General features: G+C 59.8%; 1 protein-coding gene across 1 annotated transcript in view; it reads right to left on the bottom strand.

Moving 5' to 3' along the window:
* Ski (SKI proto-oncogene) overlaps positions 1-13148 on the bottom strand; it is a 62852-nt gene extending 49704 nt beyond the window's left edge. The window contains exon 1 of the mRNA XM_004863799.3: positions 11433-13148. Coding sequence (XP_004863856.1) covers positions 11433-12398 — 966 coding nt within the window. The 5' untranslated portion in view covers positions 12399-13148. The remainder of the gene's footprint in view (positions 1-11432) is intronic.
* Positions 13149-15107: the final 1959 nt, after the last annotated feature.

The raw sequence follows: 15107 nt of genomic DNA, 5'->3' as shown, positions 1-15107 counted from the left end.
GCGGGACTGAAATCTCCCACATAAAACTGCGCTTTATACGTCCACAGACATGTCCAGGCCCTGTCTGTAAGGACAGTGAAGGAAAGTGCTCTTGGCAGTTCCTACTGAGTGCTGGGGGACCCTGCCTTTCAGGTCCCACCGGTTCCTGACCTTCTCCCTCCAAGTTCCTCAAGGAGGAAGCCGAGAATGCAGCAGAGGCCAGGTGTGGGGGCGACCGTGAAGCCTCCAGGAGCCCCCGAGGCAGGTACTGTTGCAAAGCATGGCCCCAGCATCCACCGCAGTGCAGGTGGGAAGAGCCAAAGTGGCCGAGAGCTAGAGCCCTGGCCACCTGGGCCACATTTCCAGACAGAGCCTAAGAGACAGGGCTGCCCTCCGACAGCAGGCAACACCAGGGCCCCGGGACAGCCATGGAGACACCGCGCAGACAGCCTCCACCCTGGGCTTCAAATGTCTTCAGCAACAAAGCTGTCCTCTTACTTTAGCTGGTGTGAGAAAAACCTCCAGACCCATGGCTGATGGAGTCATGGCAGAGAGCACAGGAGGCCAGGCCCCAACGATGAAATGTGCCGTGGCATCCCATCCAATCACCCAGGGGAAAGCACGTCACTTCTAAATGGGGCCTCAAATCTCAAAACCCACTGATTCATGTCGGGGATGTAGCTCAGTGGTGCATTGCCTACCTGGCAAGCACAAGGTCCTGAGTTCGATCCCTGGTACAAAAAAACCCCCAAAAAACGATTCATACTGTGGGCCTTGATAGTCCCTGGAAGCCCTGACCAGGGGCCCAGTCCCAAGAGCCACCCTACAATCACTCAGGGCTCAGCATCCCCATGAAGGGCCAGGAATACTCTCCAACTCGCTACTGCCACCTGATTTTTTTTTTGGTACTGGGGATTGAACTCGGGACCTCCCGCTTATAAGGCAGGCAGTGGCACCACTGAGCTGAACCCTCAGGCCCTGCCACCTGCTTTTGAAACAGCATCCCAGACACGCCACGCCAGCCAGGCGCAACCTCTCGCAGCTGTTCCCAGCTGCACCAGGCCGTCTACACGGCCTCCCCTCCCTCCAGGCCCCACCCACTCCGTGTACCCATGGCCATGCTACTGTCTCAGAGCTTCCTCGGCCAAGGGCCCAGCAGGCTGGGACGGACAGCTGAGGCAGAGTAGACCAGAGCAGAGAACCCAGGGGACAGGCAACAGTCCGCGCCATGGGGCTGCTTTAAACAGGGAGGTAAAACCCTACCAACACTAGTGCATCAAGTCCAATCAGGTACAACCGCACACCACATAACGACATCTCAGTCAGTGACAGGCCTCAGGTGTCACGGTGGTCCCAAGGTTACAGTGGAGCTGAAGATTCCTATGGCCTAGTGTTCTTCCTGTACCTTTTGTCAGCGTGGCATGATGTGTCCAGGTACACAGGCACTTCCCCAAGGTGACAGTGGCCTCATGGCCCAGGTGTGCAGCTGCCATCCACCTGGGTCTGTGTAGACACACACCACGTGAGGTTCCCACCACGGCAAAAGAGCCTAATGACATGCTCCTCAGAACACATCCCCCGAGCAGCACAACTGTAATTAAATGGGGGGGCACTAAAAACCATAGAGGGACCCCCCCATAAGAGAGACAACTCTAGCAGCAACACTGGGCAAGTTAAAGCATATCCTAAACCCAAGTGAAAGAAGTGCACCAACCACCCCATCCACACTGGAACTTCCCAGCAGGATGGGCAGAGCCCAGACCCAGCAGTTGGAAAGGGCACCCGTCGCACAAAACCTGGAGACAGGTTTTGGAAACAGGTTTGTGTCACACAAACCGCTCTCTGGTCCAAGAATCAGGAGAAAGGCTCTTGGCCTGAAGGCTGCCATGTGGTCAGGCAAGAAACTTCAAAAGTAGGATTCTCGCCTTTCATCCACTGAATGGAACCCCTGAGGCTATGAGAACACAGGGGGGCCAGGCCTGGCTCCCAGATCACTGCTCCCCTGGGTCCCTACTCTACTGAAACTCTCCTGACTGCATTCCAGGTGTCCCACTGTCCAGCTGTCCAGCTGCGTGGGCCAGAGCACACACGTCCATCAGCAGCCCGGCTCCACACTGGGAGGAAGGGTCTCCCGCCCTGCGCCCCATCTGGCAGCTTAGGCCACCACCCCGCCAGTGACCTTGGGAAGCGAGAGGCGCAAGCTCACTGAACGAGGCTCCCTGAACGGCTCACTGAATGGCAAGGGCAGCCCATGGGGGCACGCTGCCTTCACAGTTCAAAGAGCTAAAGAGCTTTATAAATTGAGACAAAATCCACCAGGGTCAGGCAAGCTGGGCGACACTTATTGCATACAAGGATGTTAAAAAAAAATCACAGTTTTGATAGTTCTGCAAAAAAAAACTTTGCAAATTTACAACAAAACTGTCAAGTAATTAAGGCACGGCGCTTCACACATGAACCTAAACTGCTAATTAAAATCCCCTCGCTTAATTGACTACATTTGCATATCATTCAACTTGGGAGTATAATTTTTTTAATGGTTTGGGCAACACGGTTGCAGTGTCAGGAATCGGGAGGCTGCAGGTGAGAACGGCGAAGGCCCGAGGGTACCAAAGGAGGTGGCAGCCCCTTCAGTGTGAGAGCCCTGTCTCCTGCTGACCCTTGTGGATAACCAGAGAGGGCACCGCAGAGATCTCAGAAACGCTACACCAGACCACACACTGCACCCTGGGCCATGCCCACCCAGCACACAGGACGCCCTGGCAAGGCACAGCCCAGAGCTGGGGCAGCGGGTGGCAGGACCTCCCACAGCCTCAGAGAACCCACTGTGTCCCAGCTCAGGAGCGTCACAGGGTCCAGCAGGCACCTCACCTGGTTCCTGCTGGTCTGGGGCAATGCGGAAGGAAATGTGTCTGACCACACCCTCCCTCAGCTCACCCAGCCCAGAGTCCACACCTGAACCACCTGCAACAGTGCCCCTGGGGTCTGTCACTGGAGGGGTCCAGAGGGGTCCCCAAAGAGACAGGGACTTCAACTCTGCTCAGCCACAAGGTCAGTTGCAGGCTCACTCACTCCTGTCACAGAAGAACTTGAGGACATGGCAGTGAGGAGATCAGGCAGAATCAAAGTGCACACTCTGGGGCCGGGGATTTAGCTCAGTGGTTTCACCGCCTGCTGCTCAAGCGCAAGGACCCGAGTTCAATCCCTGGTACCAAAAATTTAAAAAGTGCACACTCAAAACAGCACGGGCCCTGGGGAGAGGGGCACTGTGGTCTGGAACTGGAGTTTCTGCTGTGGTCTTGGGGTGTCCTGAAGATGCGTGAGCTAGGACATGCTCACTGTCCATCTGTCCTACTGTCCACTGGGTCGGCTGGGTCACAATGCAAACCACTTGTGTGTTTTTGTGCCTGAGTTTAGAAAAGTACTGCCCACTTACAGCGCTGCTTCCTTGAGGATAGAGGTCTGTACGTGGAAGGGCCCAGGCTCAATTCAGAGGTGAAAAGCAAGGGTCCAATACTATAGCTTTATGATCCTTAGAAATGTTTTTGGCCAGGCGTGGAGGAGCACGCCTGTGACCCTAGCACTTAGGAGACTGAGGCAGGAGGATTACTGAGTTTGAGGCCAGCCTGAGCCACATACTGAGTTCAAGCCCAGCCTGAACTGCTAGCAAGACCTGTCTCAAAAAAAAAAAAAAAAAAAAGAAGAAAGAAAGAATCTTTCCACAGTTCCGTGGGTGAGAAAAAGGTACTATAACTTTGGGTAGCTGTGTGTCCTGAAGCTGCAACTTTTCTTAAATGCACAAATTTTTTTTGCCTCATTTTTACCTACCTTTATTTCTTCTATCTTATCTCCACTTCCCAGGGGGAAGCCTCGAAGCCGGTCCCCTGGACACAGCGTGCCCATCAGGCATCAGGACTGGACGGGGTAAAGAAAGGTGCACCCTGCCCCAGTGCCCAACAGCACCAGGCATGGGAGACAGTGCCAACATCGTTACAACTGGCCTCGCCTGGGTACCATGGAGGTCCAGGGCAGAGGCTCAGCACGGCCTGGCCACCTGGGGAGCTGGCTTCTCAGGGTGGGCTGCGCACTGCAGGCCAGTGGCTGTCCACTGGCACAGACGCCACTGGGGGGAAGGCAAGGGAACAAACGCTTCTGGAGAAAGGTGTGTACTTGCCAGGGGACAATGCCAGTCCCCCTCACATGGGCCTCCTGGGGCCAGTGGGAAGGCAGGCCCTGGACACCCCCTTGGGCTGCCCTCTCTGCACAGCAGCCATACCAGGCAGGACCACATGGCTGGCCCTGGAACATCACCTGGTAGAAACGGCCATGGTGCCACCACACACAAGGGCAGCAGGTGAGGTCTCCCCTGACGTGAGAACACCAGTCTCCCCGTGTCCCATCAATGCCACACGGCCCACCTTCTGCTAGCCAAGCCCCAAGGACCAGGGTCCAGAGAACACACTCAGCCCTTGGGCAGCCTCACCTATACCTCAGGGAGTACTCCCTCAAAAGGTGTGAGGGACCCTATCAGGCTTGCTGCTTTAGAAAAGGACACCAACAACTCCTCTGTTTACAAACACACACATTCCACAGCAAAACCAAAGACGTTTGTTCCCATGCAACTTTCAGTGCAGGGTCCAGACTCTGCAGCAACTGTCCACACACCCGGCCTCCTCGACAGCTAGACCAGTGGTTCCCAGAGGTCAGCACCCCACCCAGCCCGTGCATGCTGAAAGGGTCTGCAGGGTGACAACTCTTGCTCCCATTACTTAGAGACTAACTTGTGGGCCCAGGGCACTATAATTAGCAAGGACACCTGACTCTGCTGGCAATGGCTCTCCTCATAAGCACAGAAACTCTGCTGGCAATGGCTCTCCTCGTGGCCAGCAGAAGAGACCATCATGCAGGCGGCAGGCACAGATCGACAGCTTCGAGCAGAGAGCAGCCAGGGGCCCGGCCAGACAGTGAGGTGGAGCCAGTGTCGTAAGTGTGCCCACCGCTGCCCACATGAACCAGCCAGCCAGCTGGAGGTGATCACCTCACACACACGTCTCCCAAATGTCACCTCATGCGCAGGTTCAGGGAGAGTCGGGAGGGGGAGGGCCGCACCAGGGCCTGCCCACTGTGAGTCTGCGTGAATATCCCTGCACCCTCCAGGCCTGGCCTGCCATGAAGCCAGCTTTGCAGACGCAAGGGGCAGCAACAGTGACAGATCCTCTGACTAGGGTGGCACCCACACTCTGCGGGGCCTCCCCTCCATCCAGGTGCATTCCCCGCATTTCCAGCAGCACAGTGGGAGTCTCGGAAAGCCATTCCCAGCAAGAGCTGCTTCTTTCAAAGCCACCAGCAGATGTTCCCGCGGAAGCCACAGCAGAGTGTGAGAGCCAAGGAAGAACATCCGCACATGCAGCCGCAGCCAAAGGTAAGGTTCCGGGCCCTGCAAGGACCCAACATGGCCCCAGGCTGGAGGCATCCCCAGTCCGCCTGGAGTGAGCCACTCTCCAGAGCACAAGACAGACACGGGAAGGTGCCTCAGATGATCCAACTCTATTCCTGCAAGAGCTGATCTTCCCGTCTCTAGTGTGGAGAGCAGCTGCCAACAAGCCTCATCAAGCTGCAACCATGTGCCTCCACTGTGTCACTCGGCAAGTATTTATTCCAGTCCTGGAAGCAGGCACCTAGCTGTGATCAGGAGCCCCCCCTCAGGCCTGTGAGACCAACAGCAAACCACACGCAGGGGCCCCAGGGACAGCCGCACAGGGCTCCCCAACCAGGACAGCTGGGCAGGCCCACCCGCTAGCAGGTGTGCAGCCATGAGGTCACTTCTCAGCCTCCCTCACTGTTACTTAGGTCCCAGCATACTCTGAATCTTTGTAAGCCAAAACAGTAAACTCTGAGAAGATGCTCATGCCAAATACCAAGACAGAATACCAGTGGTCTCCAAGGTTCGTCCAAGACCCAAACAAACAACAGGAGGATGATCACAGAGTGGGCATTTTAAGCAAAGGCTGAAGCAGTGTGCAGGATGCCTGGTACACCCTGTGCAGGCCACAGGCGATGTGCTTGGTCTGCTCTGGTCTCCCCCATGATCTAACTTAAAACTTGCCTGATTACCAGGCATGGTGGTGCACGCCTGTAAATCCCAGTACTCTGGGAGACCAAGGCAGGAAAATCACAAGTCTGAGCCCAGCCTAGGTAGCTTAGTGAGATCCTGGCTTAAAAAAATAAAAGGGGAAAGGGAGGGCAGGGGAATGGGGAAAAAAATAAGAACCAAGGGCTGGGGATTTAGCTCAGTGGTTCCGCCGCCTGCCTTGCAAGTGCAAGGACCCAAGTTCGATCCCTGGTACCAAAAAAAAAAGAACCAAGAGAGTATGTAAAGGTGCAAATCTCCAGTTATGAATGTCACTATATTGTATACCTTAAATGTACCAATAAAATTAATTTTTAATAAATAAATAGGGAGTGAGGGGGGTGTCTCAGTGCAAAGGCCCTGTGTTCAAACCTCAGTACTGGGGAACATCATCTGAATCTTGGTCCTTCATTTTAGAAAAACAGCAAGTACCACAGAACCATTGCACAGACTCAGGAAGCTGAGGCCTCACCCAACCTTCTTTTACATGCACAAAAGCAGCACTAAGGGCTGGGGATTTAGCTCAGTGGTTCCAGCGCCTGCCTCACAAGCGCAAGGTCCCGAGTTCAATCCCTGGTACCAAAAAAAAAAAAAGCAGCACTAAGAGCCATCACTCACTACACCTACCCCCAAGCCATGTAAGTGTTTCCCGAGGTGACCCAAGGTAACCTCAACACACAGCAAGGTAGCTGCTGCCACAGCTGGTCCAGGAGGCCTGCAACAGGTTAGGAGAGAAGGTAGGGTGACCTCGCTGGCTGCTGCAGTGAAGGCAGTGATAGCCCCAAGGGCACCATCTGGAACGCAGGAGATGCTGACCAAACCCACTCCCAACTACGCAGGAGGCCAGGCATCCCAGACTACCACCCCACCCCGGTGATCCCATCCTGGACACTGTCTGGCTCCTGGCCCCATGTCCCCTTCCCAGGTGGTGACCAGCAGCCAGAAGCAGAACTTCCTCCTGCAGCTCTCCCAGGTCTCCAGCCTCTGTATTTTGACTCAAAACAAAGAAACTTTTAAAAAACATTTCAGTTGAAACTTGCATAATTCTTCCAGTGAAGAAATCCTCCCTTGGCTTTCGCAATCCTTAGAAAGAGATGCATTATTACCACAGAGTCCGGCCGCCGCCGGCCACGGACACCTCCTGCCAGACAGCCAGGGAGCGGGCCCCGGAACCGCTGCCTCCTCCAGGGCCCTGCGGGCAGTGCAGCTCAGACCTGGGCTGGGGCACCCCCCATGCCTGACTCCGGGGCGGGGCTCAGCTCACACTTAACCCAGACTTCCTCACACTCAACATCCTGTCTGCCCTTACGCGACATCTCAGACAGACATTACACAAACCGGCTGCAGGGGAGGTTGAGAAACAAGATGCCACAGTCAATGACCTTACTCTCAGAAAATCTATGCTGCCCGAGGGATGCCAGGGAGGCAGCAAGGGACAGAAGTGAGAGCTGCTCAACAATCCTGCTGCCCCCCGAAGACAAGGGACCAAGACCCACTGCCAGAAGGGTCCAGGAGACTGCCAGGACAGACACAGAGAAGTGCCAACAGACTGTGCCTGGAGAATGACCCACACGAGGCTCTCCTCCCTACAGAGGTAGAGCAAGGTCACCTGAATAAGTGGGCAGGGCCAGGGTGCACACCGCTGCTGGGACCCCGCTGGATCAGGGTGTGGGCAGAACTTTGAATGCATGCTCAGACACTGTTCCCCCTTTGAGAAGACCCCACTGGCCTTTGTTCTAGAGCCCTAGGCCTGCTGACCGTGCCGCTCATTCTGAAGGGGCTCCCTGCCCAGGGGCCTGTCCTTTTAGCACGAATGGTACCCCATCTTCCCTACCAACCACCTGGAGAAGTCACCACTGAACCCCAAGAAAGCCCAACAGAAAACAGTGTAGTAAACACTCTTGGAAAGGAACCCAAGGGACCAGGGACAGCTGAGCCCCGTCCGGACCCAGGGCAGCCAGGTGAGTAAGTACAACCCCCAGGCAGCAAACAGAGCAGCAAGGGGGGGGGGTCCTCCCAACTCCCCATACCATGCCATGCTCTCCTGCCTCAGCTTAAGAGAAAGGCGCAAATCACTGAGAGGGCTCCCAAGTCCAGCATCCAACCCAGCCCCTGCATCTGAAAGCGGTTGCCAATTCCAAGCCCACCTTAGGACTTTGTGCTCACTAAGGCTGACCACCTGGCCAGGAAATTCTTCAAGAGGCATAGGTAAAAACATTCCAACTTAAGGCACCCAGAGAATTCACATCAAGTCACCCACAGGAACAAGGCCCTGCAAGACAGGTATGGTCACCTAAGAAGCTAGACTCCTCGGTCAGGAGGATGTGCAAACCACAGGCGGCTACGGCCAGAGGGAGGCACCGCAGCACCTTGTTGCCAGCCTGGGAGAACAGCCCTCAGTTGCGAGCAAGACCCACTGTGGGGCACAGTCGTGTCCTGGCAGCAGGCCAAGCAGCAGCTCACACCACCACTGTCCACATCCTTTTCGGACAGACAGCAAATCTGTGCTCACAGAGAGACAGCACATGAAGCCCAACAGCTCTGAGATAACCCGAGAGGAAGGGAGAGACGGGGCCAGACAGAAGGCAACGGAAGGGGAAGGCTGAGCTCCCACCTACCTTTACCCTATCTGCAACACCCAGGACACAGCGCCCAGAATCCCTAAAGCGGTGAGGCACAGAGTGGGAATGTGACACCAACCCCATGAAGTTCCAGTCGGACAGCAGCCCACAGGGGTTGCTCCAAGTGACTGAGCACTGGACAGCCTGTGTGTCCTTCCCAACTACACTTGCAGGAAGCTGGATCTGGCGGCCACCAGACAACAATTCCTCTACTCTCATGACCTCGGGAGACATCCCCAAGGAAGACCACCAGGCCTCCAGGCGGTCACAGCACTGCTGACCTACACACCGAGTTTTCAGGCTCAAGGCTGGAACCCCAACCCCTCTCAGCCGAACCTAGGAACACAACCCAACCCCAGTCAGGCCACCAAGAAGCAGGGCAAAGGTAACCAGGGTACCAGAGACCCAGGAAAAGCACCCACCTCCCCGCCGTGGCTGCAGAGAAGCGCAGCCCGGTCCCACTGTGGCAGGATACCCAGCGCCTCCACAGATCCCCAAAGGCATCCAGCTCAGGCTGCCCTCAGCAGGTCTGCCTGAACATCATGCCTGCAGAGTTCCAGCACACTCTTTGTTCCTCCTGCTCTCCTCCTCGGATCAGAAACGTTAAAGTAAGCTACAAAGGAAATGAAAAAATCAAAACACATTCTGTGAATCTGTGGCAAGAGGGAGTGGGAGGAGCCAAGGGCAGCAGCAGTGAGGCATCCAGGCCATCCTCCCGGGCCACCACTTCCCACATGGCACCCTCGAGTGTGCACAGACAAGCACATGGCTGCTGGGGGGGGGGGGGCCTGCACAGGAGACCACACAGCCATTAACCCCAAACGCAGGGGCCCTAGCTGAGGGCAGAGCCAGGGCACACAGGCTGGGACACCCCACGAGGGAGACAGCCCTCCAGTCCCTCATCAGGGAAGCACGCAGAGGGCGTCAAAAGTGCAGGGCCCCAGGCCGAGGCTGCCACTGTTCGAGCACTTTCACCTCTTCGTCACACTCGAGGAACTTCTCCTACATCAGAAAGGAGGCGTCAGACCCTTGCAGAGAGCACAGTGCCAGGGTACCAGCCGGAATGACCCAGCAGTGGAACCTGTCCTGGCCTCGTCCCTGTGACACCGTCCAGCCTTCTAACCCAGCAGAGCTCAGCCTTCCTTGAGCCACAAGGCACTCACACCCAGAACCACAGGGCCTGCTAGAAGGGAGCGGCTGTCCTGCTCAGCAGCATCTGGGACAAAGAGGCTCTGGAAAGGCCCAACAGAAAGCCCACAACACACACGTGACCCAGGGTCAACAGAAACAGACACACCCTGCTCCGGCAAGACCCTCACGCTCGCTCCGGAGACAGCGAATGGGCCTCGGCCAGTCAGCCAGCTGCAGGGTCTGCCAAGCCAACCTCATCCCTGCGCACGTGGCAAGGGTGTGGGTATGCCAGGCCAAAAGGACCTCTGGGCACAAGGAGCTCCCAGGACACAAGGGGCCACGAGCCCGCAGGGCTCCTCCGCAGCCTCATCCCAAGGGCTGCAGGCAGCTGCACCTGGGTGCTGGCCTGGCCGCGCAGAGCCGCCACAGAGCCCACAGGCGCACATGCACACCCCACTCACAGCCCTACTGAGCGGAGGCGACAGGCCCTCTTCACAGCCCCTCCCCCACAACTCTGACACTCCGCTGGAGGGGCGCCCAGAGAAAACCGGGCTGCAGCATCTATTCACAGATTTAGAAAAAAAGTTTGATGCAATAGCTGAATTAATTAGGCCTCCCCAGAATAGCTGAGCCAATGCAGCACTCTGCGTGTGCAATTTAACAGGCCTGGATATGTGAAAGAAAAGTTACAAACATTTGGGACGTGTGCAACAAAAAGTTCCTGTGGACTCCAGGGGACAATTTTGGCATCTGGTGACCCTGAAGATGCCCAGCCGGATCCCAGAGTCTGAGGGCAAACAACAGCGCCTGGGCAGCAGCCCTCCACACCCAGCCCTTCTGCGCGTGGCAGAGAGGGGAAGAAGGAAATGGGCCAGCCCCAAACAAATCGCAGACCATCAGCAACTCCAACACTCAAGGCCCAGGGCCCTGACCAGGCCAAACGGTCCTCACCCCACATGGGAGATGCTGAGAATGTTTCCCTGCAGGCCTAGGGAGTCTGGAAACACAGGCTGGAGTCTCCAAGTCCCAACCCTGCCACTGCAGCCCAGATACTTTTGTGTCTGTGTCCCAAAACGTGAAGACACAAAAGGAGGAGGCTGGCAAACCAAACCAGGCTATTTGCAGGGGACCAAGGCCAGGCCCGCTGCTGCCAGCACTCTTAAGAGGCTTCTGGGGTGATGACAACAACTCTCACCCCGACCATGTCTAGACAGGAGCCCTTTGGAGACCTGGACCTGAGCTCCCAGCCTGAGTCCGGCCGACCTAACTTCCTGGAGCTTATGGCTGGCCTCTCCCTGACCAGACAAGGCCCAGTGTTCTGGGCAATGGGCCTGGGGCTCTCGAGGGCCTTTCCACTCACCAGGCCTGGCCCCCCAACCTCCACTCAGGCTCGGCCTGGGGAAAAACCCACCAGGCAAGACGCCTCCCTCCCACGCCTCAGGGCCCTAACAACAGGGAGTCAAACAAAACAAACCAGGGGGTCCCAGCCTTGGCCAACCAGAGCCCAGCCACCCAGGAGGACCCAGCACTGTCAGCACAGACACTAGGCCCACAGGCCTGGGGACACTCACCCGGGGCACCCGCCGCTTGTACTTGTTGCCGTAATCAAACTTCTCTTTCACGTCGTCAAGGCAGCGGCCGAGGCGGGCCTGCTCCTCCTTGCCCGTGTAGTCCTGGCTCAGCAGGATGTAGGCTCGCCAGTTGGCCGAGTCAAAGCCCCAGTGGCAGGTCCGGTTCTCCAAGGCCTTGTGAGAGTGCACTACGAACTTGTGCGGCGGGTACATGAGGCGGCAATCGAGGCACTGGATACAGGCTGCGCTGGGGCTGCTGTACAGCTCGGGCACCAGCAGCCCCTTGCACTTGCCAAAGCACTCGTGGTACACGCGGACACTGCGCTCGCTGAGCTCCAGGCCGAGCGCCAGGCTGGCGGCCAGCTCCTTCTTGCAAGGCGGCGGGTAGGCGCCTCCGTAGAGCAGCGCGTTGCACAGGCGCTCGGCGTCCGTCTTGGTGATCAGCCCGCACGAGGGCGCAGAGAAGGGCAGGATGCCCATGACTTTGAGGATCTCCAGCTGGTCAGCCGTGCAGCGCGAACAGTAGATGTGCAGCTCGTCGCACACCGAGTTGATCTGCTGCAGCGAGAAGTCGCGCAGCACGGAGTTGAGGATCTGTGGCAGGCACAGGCGCTTCTCACCGCCCACCACGAAGCAGGAGATGGTCTCGCCCTCCAGCACGGTCTCGCAGCGCTCGGTGGAGCGGTCGGACGGCATGAAGAAGGGCCCGGGCAGCACCGGCGGTGGCGGCTGGATGGCGGGCAGGTGCAGCACGGGCGGCGGCTCCGTGGCCGCGGGCAACGGGGCCGGCACTGAAGCGGCGCCCGCATCTTTAGCGCTCTCCTTCTTGTAGGCCTCTTGCGCCCAGCGCGCAGAGAAGGCGGCCGGGCCGCCCAGGGAGCTCATGGAGCTCAGGTGGAACTGCTCCAGCGTCTTCTGCAGCCCCGGGTGAGGCTGAAAGCCGCCGCGGCCGCCCGCCGCCTCCATGGCGCGATCGGGCTCCCCGGGCCGCTCCCGCTCCCGCGCGCCCGGGCCCCCGCGGCCCCCCGCGCCGCCTCGCGCGCCCCGGCGGCGCCCACGGCCCCGGCCCCGGCCGCCCCCCGCCGCCGGCTCCCGGCCGATCACGGCCGTGGCCTCGGCCTCGCCCGGGGGCGCAAAGGCGAAGGCGGGCGGGGCGAAGGGGTCCCGCCGCTGGAGCCCGCCGCCGCCCGGGCCCGGCGCCACATCCACACGCCCCGCGCCGCGCCCGCCGCCGCCCGGGCCCCCTGCGCGCCCCCCGCGCGCCCCCCGGGCTCTAGGCGCGGGGCATGCCCCGGCGCGCGCCGCCAACGCCAACGCCAACGCTCGCGGGCCCGGGGCTCGCGGGGGGCGCGCGGGCAGGTGCCGGCGCCGCGAGGCGCGAATCGCCGCGGTGGCCGAGGCCGAGGGGCCCGGGAGGAGCGGGGACGCGGGCGCGGGGTCCGCCGGGCCGTCCTCGCGCGGCGCGCCGCCGCCGCCCCGCTCCTCCCACCGCGCGGCGCCCGCCCGGCTCGTCCCGGCGGCGCTGGCCGGCCGCGTCGCGCCCGCGCCGGCCACCGACCGCCTGGCCACCCGGCCGGCCTCCCCCCGGCTCCCGCCCGCTCGCCGGTCCGCGCGCGCGGCTCCCGGGGCGGCGGAGGCGCCTCTGGGCCGCGGCTTCAGAGCGCAGCGGTGGCGCGGAGTTCGGCGCGCCCGGCGAACATCCTCCCGGCGGCTCGCTCCGGCTCGGACTGAGCGCCCGGCGCTGAGCTCACGCCGCTGCGCGCCGCCCCGCCCCGCGCCGCCCCGCCCCGCCCCGCCCCGCGCGCGCCGCCCCGCCCCGCGCCGGCCCCGGCCCCGCCCCCGCGCTGTTTGTTGCCGTGCGTCCGCCTCAGCCAGAGCGCAGGCCAAGAATGTGACCGGCTCGGGGCCGGCTCTTCCAGGAACGCGCGCGCTCCCCTGCCAGGCCCGGCTTGATCGGCCGCGCTCGGCTCCGCCCGGCCAAGACTCGGTCACATTCGGCCCCGCCTGCCCGCGCCTCGGCTCCGCTCAACTCCGCTCGGGCCCGCCCGCTGCGAGCTCGGCCCCACTCGGCCTCCTTCGTCCCCGCTCGGTGCCCCTCGGCCCTACCCTCTGTAGGCCGCTGGCGGAGACTGCGGCGGCGGCGGCATTCGGAGGGGGCCCCCCTTCCGGCCGAGGCCGCTTCCTGCGCGGCTGGGAAGGCGCCTGTTTCGCCGCTCCGGGGCCCCCAAACCCACATTTCGCCCGCCACAACCGCAGACTCTCTGAGGGGCAGCCAGGAACCGGTCGGCGTGGATGCCACTGCACGCACCCTAGGCCCCGCTTGATGGGTTCACCACGTGACACGCCCCGGGCCCCCTCACGACGGCTACTCCACGAGATTTGCCCCCGGTACCCGCACGACGGGGACCCCACGAGACACGGCCCAGGGGCCCCGCACGACAGCGTCGTCCCAGAACACATCCAGGTTTTTCATACATCAGGGATGCCACCCAATACACGGGGCTCCGCGCACAAGGACGCCACGCACAGTGGCACCCGGGGCGATAGAGGATCCTACACATGCCAAGATTGCAGCACCAGGGACACCACAGTGTGACCTAGGGACACGGGACGCACATGGCGCCTGGCCCGGCCCAATATGATGGCAGGGAGCACCGACTACCTGGGACCCTGTGGTCCTAGCCGCGCAGCCCCTCGCGGAGCTGCCTGCTGTCCCAGTGCAGGACCCTGTGCTCCACTGGGCAGGGGCTTGGGACGTGGCCCTTCATATGGGGAGCTGTCCCCTGGGCTCACCAGCCACTACCTCTCCCTGAGCCACCCACTGGCCAGTCGCTGCCAGGGCCAGCATAGGGAGCTCAGCCCTGGAGTATGGCAGGCCAGGAATTGGTGTGACTCTTATTCTGCCGCCTCCAAGGCTGGAGACTGCTTATGCATCTGTCTGTTGGCACCTGGGTTGTGGCCAGAAAGTGACACGACTGTCCCTTCCACACTGGCCGCAATGTGGGAAAGAGGTGAGCCAGAAAGGACCAGGAGAAAGGCCACTGTGGCAGTGTGCCCCCAAGAGGAGACAACATTCAGCAGAGGCATGGGATAGTACTCAAAATCGGGGACAGCTCTGGCCACACTCAAGCTGAGGCCAAGGGACAGTCCAGTTACCTGCTGGCCTCTGAGCTGGGGAAGTCCATGTCCACTTCCTGTCATAGAGGTGACCTTCAGTGTGTGACCTGCTGTTCCTCACCTCTTAGTGGAGGCTGGAATGGGCCCCAAACCAGCACACTGGGAGTCCCACCCCAGGGAGCTACTCAGTGTCTGAGCAGGCACAGATGAGGCACCGAGGCCAGCAGGTGACCCCAAAGCAGGGCTGCGATTCAGGGTACAAGGTTCCATTCTGAAAACCAGCTTGCTGTCCACCATAGACATGTGGGCCCACCCTAAGTCCCCTCCCCGGGCCCTCCAGTCCCCTAGGGGAGATTCCTTGTCATCAGGATTCCTGCACCCCATTCACCCTACTGGTTCCAACAGCAGGCATTCTTCGCCATGAGGAAGCTATATGTGCTCATATGTACGAAAACTGGTAAAAGAGTTCCTTAAAAGGCATATTTTAAAAAACAAAGAAAGCTAGGCTTAGTGGCCCATACCTATAATTCCAGCTGCTCCGGAGGCTGGGCAGGAGGA

The sequence above is a fragment of the Heterocephalus glaber genome, unplaced genomic scaffold, assembly GCF_053883595.1.
Source record: "Heterocephalus glaber isolate CG9 unplaced genomic scaffold, H.glaber_assembly_v1.0 deba00001447, whole genome shotgun sequence".
NCBI lineage: Eukaryota > Metazoa > Chordata > Mammalia > Rodentia > Bathyergidae > Heterocephalus > Heterocephalus glaber.
The sequence above is the reverse complement of the archived record's forward strand: the minus strand, read 5'-3'. Positions and strand labels throughout refer to the sequence as shown.